The sequence below is a fragment of the Micromys minutus genome (assembly GCF_963924665.1).
Source record: "Micromys minutus genome assembly, chromosome: 10".
NCBI classification, from domain to species: Eukaryota; Metazoa; Chordata; class Mammalia; order Rodentia; family Muridae; genus Micromys; species Micromys minutus.
The window spans coordinates 35,209,726-35,219,383 of NC_137979.1; the positions used below are offsets into that span (position 1 = coordinate 35,209,726).

The 9,658-nt window shown below is 51.6% G+C and overlaps 1 protein-coding gene across 1 annotated transcript; it reads left to right on the forward strand.

Moving 5' to 3' along the window:
* The first annotated feature begins 252 nt into the window (after nucleotides 1-252).
* On the forward strand, nucleotides 253-8,237 carry CA4 (carbonic anhydrase 4). Its single transcript, XM_080923829.1, has 8 exons — nucleotides 253-391; nucleotides 4,364-4,417; nucleotides 5,444-5,599; nucleotides 6,183-6,328; nucleotides 6,442-6,528; nucleotides 6,640-6,706; nucleotides 6,818-6,981; nucleotides 7,722-8,237. Exons 1-8 carry the CDS (start codon nucleotides 337-339, stop codon nucleotides 7,914-7,916), a joined length of 924 nt encoding a protein of 307 aa, XP_080779955.1. The 5' UTR covers nucleotides 253-336; the 3' UTR covers nucleotides 7,917-8,237.
* Nucleotides 8,238-9,658: the final 1,421 nt, after the last annotated feature.

Consider the following 9,658-nt stretch of genomic DNA (forward strand, 5'->3'; position numbering starts at 1 on the left):
AGGATAGTTCATCTTTGTTCCGCGATCAGTGACCAGTAGGATGGGGGCAAGGTGGGAAGACTCCGCTTCTGAGCACTGAAGATGCGGAGTGGGTGAGGTCTTTTCGCCATGGGCGAAGGTAGCAAAGGTAGGTGGGGAAAGGCTTCTTTACGTACTGAGACTGGACGAGGCAAGGAGAGGCTCCGCCAGGAGGAGGAGCCGCCTTCCACGTCCTGCCGTCCGGGCTCCCCTCGGTGGTGGCTCTGCTATAAAGCCTCATCCGGCTGATCGCGACGCCTCCCGTGGCTTCGTTGGTGCTTGACCCCAGGCTGCGCAGCTTCTTTGCCCTCAAGTACCATGCAGCTACTTCTTGCTCTGCTGGCGCTGGCTTACGTGGCCCCCTCTACTGAAGGTACCCCTCGGGTGACCCTCTGCGCCCCTAGACCTGCTACCCTTGCTAGAGCGCTCCAGCCGCGCGTGGTTCGTGCAGGGTACCGTGAGGCTGCAGCGGACCTGGTTGTGTGTGAGCGTGGGCGCCCACACGTGTCCGCAGGAGGCTGCGGGGGGAATGTGTGCCCGCATGTGTGCGACCGCGGGGTGTCCGCGTGGCGGACGCGCGTGTGATCTGTGGTGAGGATGCTTCTCCGACTCGCCTGGATCCACGGTCCTTTTCGCATCTTGGTTCTCCCGGGTTTGCCCGTGGGGGGCGAGTGGCCGACTGCTTCAGGAACTCTGAGCCGGTAACTGTTGCCCACCCAGAACAAACGCAGCTGGTTGGATGTGTTGGTATCCTGGTGTTCCCTTCTTCTGACCCTTCTGAACTGGCTCCTGAGCCTTAAGCTCCCTTCTCCCCTGGCTTGGGAGCCTGGCGGGGGGCATCCTAAGACCCAAGTCCCTGGCCAAGCCGGTCTTTCCAGACAAGGTGATTTTCGTTTAAAGATTAATGGTGAGACCGAGCTCTTAATTATTCTTCTGGGTGGGAGGTGGCGGTAGAGGCGTGTTAATATTTGATAAGGAGCTAAAGGCGATTCTAGTGGCACCTTCTCCACTACCCCAAAGCTCTTCACAAACGCTTCATCTCTTAGTCCGCAGGCAAGCTTTTCCGTCCAATGGGCCAAACCTCCCTTCCAGAGGTTTGCCCTGGAATGGAGGGTGGGGGTTATGGTTGGGGAGGTAAGGGAGCTCTCAGCCACCCAGAAGAAAAGAGAGTGTTCCCCGTTGCTGAAGGGACTTAGCTTGGCACCTTGCAACAATTCCCAAGCTCCTTCTATGGGAGAGAAAAGAGCAACTAATATAAAGAGCCGAGTATGTGGGGGTGGGGGAGGGTGGCATAGGGTTGGGCACTTTAAATGATTTAGTAAAAAAGAAAAATGTTTTAGACTAACGGGTGCCTTGTAGCTGTAAACCTTTGGTAAGTCGTATACCGTGTTCTGTCGTTTACAAATCGGGTTTAGTAGTTCTGTTCCTGGGTGCTGTTTTAAGGATAAAACAGTTTAATAGCTTAGACAGTGTCCTTGAGCTCTGGGTAGAAAGCACACTAAAAGATGGTCATGAGGCCCAGCCTGGAGCCATGTAGGCAGGAATCCACCTCAGCTGACTCCTTCACACAAACTGTTCCTGTTTTAGTGCCAGGACCACCCTCCTTCGTGCATAGTCTTGGTGGAACTGGAAAGTGCCCAGGTTGCCGGTAAAAATCCTCAGAGCATTTACCCCCAGAGAGAGGGGATATCTCACCCCTTTGGAGTTCTTGATCCCTAGCCAGGAATGTGTGAAGACTTTACTCAGAACATACACAGGTTCTGCCCACCTTTCCTCAGACTGAGCAAGGCCCATTAAGATTCACTCTTCTCTGAAAGGCTCCTGGACCATGAGCCAAAAATAAATCCTTACCTTAAAAGGAGGAGGGGGAGGCTTGTAACTAGGGATCTCCTTTATCATGGGCATGACCAGAGGCAGTGGACTTGTTATTCTCTGCAAAGGCTGCCCCTCAGAAGCAAGTGTGGGAGCATGAGCTGACAGGTGCCCTGCTACCTGACTGGAAGATGAAGACCTGACCCCTGGCCTCTGCATCTTCAGCATTGTTTTTCTGGCCATCACCTCCCAGAGAGAGTGTAGTTACAAGAGTGTTCAGCCAAGCAGGTCAAAAGTCTCTATGATTAAGACAGTGGATCAGAGGTCACACTACAAACCAGGGAGCTGGGGCCAGAGCCAGCGAAGAGAAGATTCCTGAGAAATGCCCAGATGGGCTACTCCTGAGGCAAGCCTACCGGCTCTGTCCTTCATTCAGAGTTGGCCTTTTCTAGGAATAGCTTCCCCTTGGGCCCCAAGTACTAAGGAGAGGCTGCCCTCTGATGACTTCATGGAAGCCGTTTTTCCTCCCAGGGCCTCTGCAGGCCAGTGATCCAAAAAGACTATAATAGCCCCTCTCCTCGCTGTGACTGGCCAGTCCTTCGTCTGGTCTGAGAGTTTGGGGTAGTGCCTCTGTCTCTGGAGAACCTTGAAGGCTCAGACAATGGAATCTCTGCAGAGATTAAGCAATAGGCAGAGCAGGCCATAAAGGATAGGGAACAGACTCCAGCTTCCTGAGGCAGTCTGCCTGTCTAGAGGGTCGATGGCCACTGCTCTGCAGACTCATGGGCTCACACACATGTTCCCCAGTGCAGAAGCTCCCAGAGGATAAACCACCATAAGGAAGACCCTGTATCTCTAAGCTGGAATGAATTCTAATATAGTGCCAGGAAACTAGCAAATCTAAAGTGGCCCTTGGAGGCCAAGAGAGGGAGGCCAGTTTCCTGGAGGGCTCGCTGTCCTAGCCTAGAACCTTGTTCCTCCTGGCTACCAAGAGCATGGTTTTTATACTTAGCAGCTCATCCTGTTTCCATGTCAGGGATGGATGCCCCGTCTAGACTCAGTGGAGATGGGGCTTGGGAGTGCAGAGCTCAGGCAAGGAAGAGGCTAGCAGCACATTGGTACACACCTATAATCCTAGCCTGAGCTACACTGGGAGATGTTACCTCAAAAGAAAGAAAAGAAAGGACTGGATCTGTAGCTCAGTGGTAGAGCACTTGCTTGTCATGTTGTGCAAGACCCTGGGTTCAGTTCCCAGCACTGGAAGAGAAAAAAAAAATCCCACAAAGCCCCCAGGAGGAAAGGCAGATGACTCAGTGTGAGGATGCAAGGCTGAGTGGGGCACAGCACTTCTCTTAGGAATGTCCTCATCCATGAGTCTTTTCCAACTCACTCCATGTCTTTTCCTCTCCTGCCTTGGATTAGCTTAGGCCATCTGCTCACAGACCGGAGGCCAGTGGGGAGGGGAAGAGTTGTCTGTGAACTTACCAAATGAGTATAGGCTGCCTAGAAGAGTTCATATCACCTCATTTAACTCTCAACAGTCTCATGGGTGGCCATGTTAGCTCCATTTTACAGAGGATAAAGCCAAAGAGAGTAAAGGGCCATCTTTAAACACAGGGTTCCATCAAGAATTCTAATTTCTGATAGAAATTCACCTGTTGGTGAAAAAAAAACATGTTCTCTCTCTCTCTCTCTCTCTCTCTCTCTCTCTCTCTCTCTCTCCCCCTCCCTCCCTCCCTCCCTCCCTCCCTCTCCTCCCATAGACCTTATTTCTAGAGCAGATTTAGTTTTACAGAAGTGGAGCTGAATGTCTGAATGGGTCCCCTAGTCAGTAGCTTGCACTGCTGTTGTCAGGATTATGTTGTTGCTTTCTTCAGGAATGCTGATGGTTCTCTTTGTCTGCATTGACAAAGCAAGGAGAGCCTTCAGGAGACCTTGCTGATCCTCCTCCATGGCCTGGATCCTCACCCCTTCTGAATCTCCTCTCCTCTCAAGCCAGTCTGGTTGGGAAACTGGAGCCTACTACATTGTTCCAGAGGTGGTCCTAAGCCTTCACTCTCAACTGAACCTCCTCTTGGGATGCAGGAGGGAAGAGGGAGGAGAGGCTGATGAGCTGATGAGCCAGGGACAGAGCTGAGCATCCTCAGAGAGAGAGAAAGAGAGAGAGGGAGATCTCTGAAGATCAGTATGCTAGACATTCCTATGATTATTTTATTTTATTTTGTTTTTTTGAGACAAGGTTTCTCTGTGTAGCTCTGGCTGTCCTGGAACTCATTCTGTAGACCATGCTGGCCTTGAACTCCTGACTCTGCCTTCCAAGTGCTGGGATTAAAGGCATGTAGGACTACTAGCTAGCCATTCCTATTAAGTTTACCTCCCTGGGGACCTCAATCCCACACCCAGAAACCTCTACTTCAACTGAAGAGAGGGCTTAACACCAGAGTCCCCCCCTCCCCCAGGTTCTGGTTTACAGGGCTATATGAAGGAGTTATGTGCACACCCAGGGTTCACATTCTTCCTCTCTCTGTTCCAGACTCACAATGGTGCTATGAGATTCAAGCCAAGGAGCCCAACAGCCATTGCTTAGGTGAGTGCCATCAGTCTTTCATCAGCAACTTCCAACACAGTCACACTGCACACATTTCCAGCACTCGTGAATAGGGGACAATGAATGACACCAGGAGCTAATTAACAGCGTATTTTGCTATTTTTTTTCCCAACAAAATGGAGTTTCGAGTCTGGCCAAGCCCTCTGATGTGGAAATGGGAGATGGTTCTTGGTAGTTTGTTTATTGGAGTGCCAAGGCATTCTACCACCAAACCACGCCCCCACTGCTTCCTTGCCACCTTTTCTTTTTTTAAAAAAAGATTTATTTATTATATGCAAGTACACTGTAGCTGTCTTTAGATACACCAGAAGAGAGCCTCAGATCTCATAACAGATGGTTGGGAGCCACCATGTGGTTGCTGGGATTTGAACTCAGGACCTCTGGAAGAGCAGTCAGTGCTCTTGACCACTGAACCCTCTCTCCAGCCCCTTGCCACTTTTTCTAATGTTGACCAATTTCCCTGTAGACTGCCGTGTCAACAGATGCCCCTCTCTTGCCCCTACCTAGCTGAATGTTGGAGTTACCTGTCTGGCTCTTCCTCTCTTGTCCCCCACTGCTTAGATATTGCCTTGTCAGGTCTAGATTCTTTCCATAACAGCTCTTCCAAGATGGCCTCCTCCACAGTGTCCAAAGCTGAAAAGCCATCTCCCACTTCGCAACTTTCAAACTTCCCAAAATCCCCTGGAAGCTACTTAGTTCATGACCAGGTTCCCACTGAGAAAGCCAGAGCTCAGCATCATGAGGTTTATCTAATCCCAGACTCTTAGCCATCAGTGGCCAGCCGGCTTCTCCCTCCACCCTTCTCTCCACACCCCCTCAACCCTCAGCCACATCAGAGACCCGCTAACTTGCCTACGTAATGTCAGCATGCTGGAGGAAGAAGAGGAAGGCCTGGGCAGAATCCTGAGACTCATGCCCTCATGTGGGACCTCACCAGCATTCTAGGACCTTAATTCACACCAATGAGTCAATGTGCCCTTGACTCTGACTTTCCTCCCTGCTCAGGGCCCAACCAGTGGACTGGAGACTGTAAAAAGAACCAGCAGTCCCCCATCAACATCATCACTAGTAGGGCAAAGTTTAACCCCAGACTGACAACCATCACCTTTGATGGCTACGACCAAAAAAAGAAGTGGCCCATTAGGAACACTCAACACTCAGGTAGGTGGGTCCTGCACGGGCTGGGTGGCATCCCCAAGCAGGGCTAACTGCCTGGTGAGTCCCTCAGGCCCGGAGAAGGGAGGAGCAACCAGGGAAACTTGTAAAGAGGAGGGTACTCTAGCTAGTTGTGTTTTTAGTCATTTCATTAGAGCAGTGGAGGTGAAGGAAGGGAACCTTCCCGGAAGGAGGGAACGACCTTTTTGAAAGCACAGAGGCGTGAAACTGCTTGGTCAGAGTTTGGGAACTCTGAGTGGTAGCAGCTGCGTGTGGATGGAGCCCAGAGAAGGAAGCTAGGAGGAGCTGACCCGAGACCCAGAACAGGTCACCAGGGCTGAGGAGGAGTATGGACATTATCGTGGGGATACCGGGGCACCACGAAGGAAGTCAAAACACAAGCAGGCCCAGGACGGGGCTACATTTTGGGATAGGTATATGAGAGGTGAGATGAGCTGGGAAGCACAGTGAGCAGCTAGGTTGGGTGTCGGCTCATCCCTCAGGGCTGAGAGGGAAAAGCTGGGGGTGGGAACTGAGAGGGCCAAGGGGAGGCCGGAGTGAGGACTCTGCGTACTTGGGTCTCTCGCAGTGGAGATGTCTCTGGGGAGAGGCATCTGCATTTTTGGAGGAGAACTACCTACCCGGTACGAGGCTGTAAATCTGCACCTGCACTGGTCAGAGGATTTGGACAAGGGTTCAGAGCACAGCATTGATGGGAAACACGCTGCAATGGAGGTACGAGGTCTTAGAGCTGGGTCCTGGGCTGGGTGCTGGCTGTGTACAGGATGGGTGGACCGGATGGGTAGTTCAGCTTCCGGTTAAGTCCTTCATCTGTGTCTGCTTCCTAGATGCACATCGTACATAAGAAGATAGCAACTGGCAGTCAGGTGCAGGACTCAGGCGACAAGTTTGCAGTGCTGGCATTCATGGTTGAGGTGGGACTCCTATCCCCTCCATCCTGGAGGTCACCTGTCCTCCAGAAAGAGCTGCTTGGCCGCAGCAGCTTCCAAAGAATCCATCTCATGCTTCTTTTGCTCCTGTTCCAGGTAGGCAACAAGGTGAATGAAGGCTTCCAGCCCCTGGTGGAGGCACTGGCCAATATCTCCAAACCCTGTGAGTCGGGGTAGGGGAGGGGATGGCTTCTTCCCACGATGAGAGGGGTAGAGGGCCTAGGACAGCTGCTTTAAAGAGAGTCATATCTAAGGCTTTTGTCTCCCACCCCAGATACAAACTCTACAGTGAGGGCCAGCAGTCTGGAGGATATGCTTCCCCCGAAGGAGAAACTGTCTCTCTACTTCCGTTACCCGGGCTCACTGACCACACCAAACTGTGAAGAGGAAGTCATCTGGACTGTGTTCAAGGAACCCATTAAGATCCACAGAGACCAGGTACCCAGTCCTGGGGCAAGGTGCTCTCTTCCATATGGAGCCTAGTTTCTTAAAGCACTATCTGTTTGCTCCATAGATCCCTGGGGTGGGAAGATAAGACTCATTGAGTCAGACCTTGGGTTTCCACTGGTGGACACAGATGAGAAAGACAGCTCTGACTACCACTTTCCTGAATAGAGGGCCCAGTGAGACATCTCGGAAGGTGCTTGGAATAGGATTCCAGAAAAGTGGGAGAGAGTTGGCTGGTTAATGTGGGGAGCCAGTATTCCAGGGGGACCTGAGGTTGGACTTCCTTAGTGCTATTGGGAAGTCGCTCAACAAACAGCACTTGAGTTTACAATAGCCTCTGGAAAGATGGCAGGAAACCCAGAGGACCAAAATCCCTTGGGCTTATAACAATGATTCTCAGTGTGACGTCAGCATCTTCACCCAGAGAATTTTCTAGAAATGCCCATTCAAATCAGACATCTGGGGTCCGGTGAGCTCCTTCAGCTGATGCTAAAGGATGCTGACCTTCAAGAACCACTGTACCATAGCAACAGTGACAGTAACAGGATTGAAACTGTGTTTGATTGAAAAAGAGGGCAGGGAAAGACAGCGCCACTCAGCTTCCCACAAATGCCACACGTGATACTCTTGGTAGTCATTCTGAGCCCCTCTCTTCCTTGCTGATGTGAGATGTCTGGTCTGAGGTCACCCAAGAGCATTGCTCCAGCTGCTGAGCCCAGTCTCTTTTACAGTTCCTAGAATTCTCAAAAAAGCTGTACTATGACAAAGAACAGAAGCTGAACATGAAAGACAATGTGAGGCCCCTGCAGATACTGGGAAACCGGCAAGTGTTCAAGTCCCAGGCCCCAGGACGGCTGCTGTCTCTACCCCTGCCCGCTCTGTTGGTCCCCACACTCACCTGCCTAGTGGCCAGCTTCCTTCAATGATGGTCCAGTTCAGGATATATGACCTCGGCTTCCTCCAATGATGGTCCAGTTCAAGATATATGACCTCGGCTTCCTCCAATGATGGTCCAGTTCAGGATATATGACCTCGGCTTCCTCCAATGATGGTCCAGTTCTGGATATCTGACCTCTGACATCAGCCTTTAGAGGATATGGCTTCTCTGTCTTAATCTTTCCAGGTTGAACTTTGGGGACTATTAAAATATGAGGCTGTGGAGGTGTACACCTTTAATCCCAGCCCTGGGGGTAGGGAGACAGAGACATGTGGATCTCTGACCTCCCCCTACCCCCTGATTAAATGAAATAAAATATGGATATGTTTTTAGAGAAACCCTTTGCAAGTGTTTGGTTGGTTGTTTCTTTGGTAAGTATCTGCAATTGCCCTGTCCCCTGACAGGGCAGAGACCTTAAAGCCTGGAGCTTTTTCCCAGCCAGGTATGAATCACCCTACCTATGTGTGTGATCACCCTAGCAACACACACCCAACCTCAGATGTTGGAGGTACCTTGGAAGCGAGGCCCAAGAACAGAGGCTAGACGAAAGCTACATATTGGAGCCAGAGTGAAGCTGAGTTGAGGTCCTGGGTGCCCACCCTTCAGATGGAGCATTGGACTGTGTGTAGTGGGGAATGGGTTCATTCATTTGTTCAAGGACCTCTTGAGCTTGCCCTGGAGACGCCTGGGCCTGGGGTTCTCAGCCCAGTGTATGGACAAAAGACTCACACTGTCCAAGGGGTCAGAAGGAGACACATAAACAGGGAAGAACAGCTGCAGTTCCCAGGGATGGTCAGAGCTGGGAGCATCTTCAAGGAAAGGAGACCATGAGAGCTTAGACAGGCAGGGAGGGAGAACTCCTGTCACGAAGCAGCAGGGAGGATGCAGAGGAGGGAGGAGAGAGAACAGGCAACCAGATGGGTGGGAGTGGACAGTCTGTGGGCATTATAGATGCTGGATCTTTCAGCAACCTTATGCCCAGGGCCAGGATGTAGTAGTTCTTCCACAAGGTTGCAGAGGTGAGGGCAGGGCAGAGCCAGTTCCCATCTTTCCAGGCTCATGTCCCAGGCAGGATCTGCTCATGGGTCAGCAGTAGATGTGACAGGAAGAGTCAGGCTTCCTCCCCCACTATGTCTGTCTAGTGGAGGAGGGACAGCAGGAGGCTGTGTGTGTAGAGACAGAAGGAAGATGGCACTCACCATCTGTGGCAGTGTTGGAGTCCTGAGCTACGAGAAGTGCCTATAAGGTCACAGGCCTTGAGCAAATAGGAGAGCTGGAGCCAGGCTGCTCTGGTTGGAGCTGAGGTACCTGTCCCCCCCACAGGAAGGTACAAATTACTGGGACACTTGAGGCCTAGAAGGTCCTGCTGCTGGTAAGTGGTGGTGGGGGGAGTGTCTAGTTGGAGGGGGTGATTACTCCAGCACCCCCAATCAGCCTAGGGTAAGATGAATGATCACTCCCCATTCCCCTAACCTTTTCTATTTGTGACCAATAATAAGTACCTTCCAACTTCAACAATGATAATGCAGCTGGGATCTGGGTATCGGCATTGTGTAGTCATAGCAAGCAGCCTGTGTCAGTAGCGGGTATGTGGTCCAAGCCCTTTCTCCTTTAGTTTCCACCCAGCCTGCAGGGGATCTTAGCTGCCTCCTCCCCAGAGTATGAGCTCTTGAGGTCAACCATTCCTGCGCTGGACAAGTTCCCCTCTCCTCCTGCCTTTCTGTCCCTCAT

Coding starts and splice junctions, on each gene's coding strand:
- CA4 (XM_080923829.1), top strand. CDS start 337: ATGCAGCTACTTCTTGCTCTGCTGGCGCTGGCTTACGTGGCCCCCTCT. Junction 392..4,363: donor CGTGGCCCCCTCTACTGAAG/GTACCCCTCGGG, acceptor TCTCTGTTCCAG/ACTCACAATGGTGCTATGAG. Junction 6,329..6,441: donor GGAAACACGCTGCAATGGAG/GTACGAGGTCTT, acceptor TCTGCTTCCTAG/ATGCACATCGTACATAAGAA.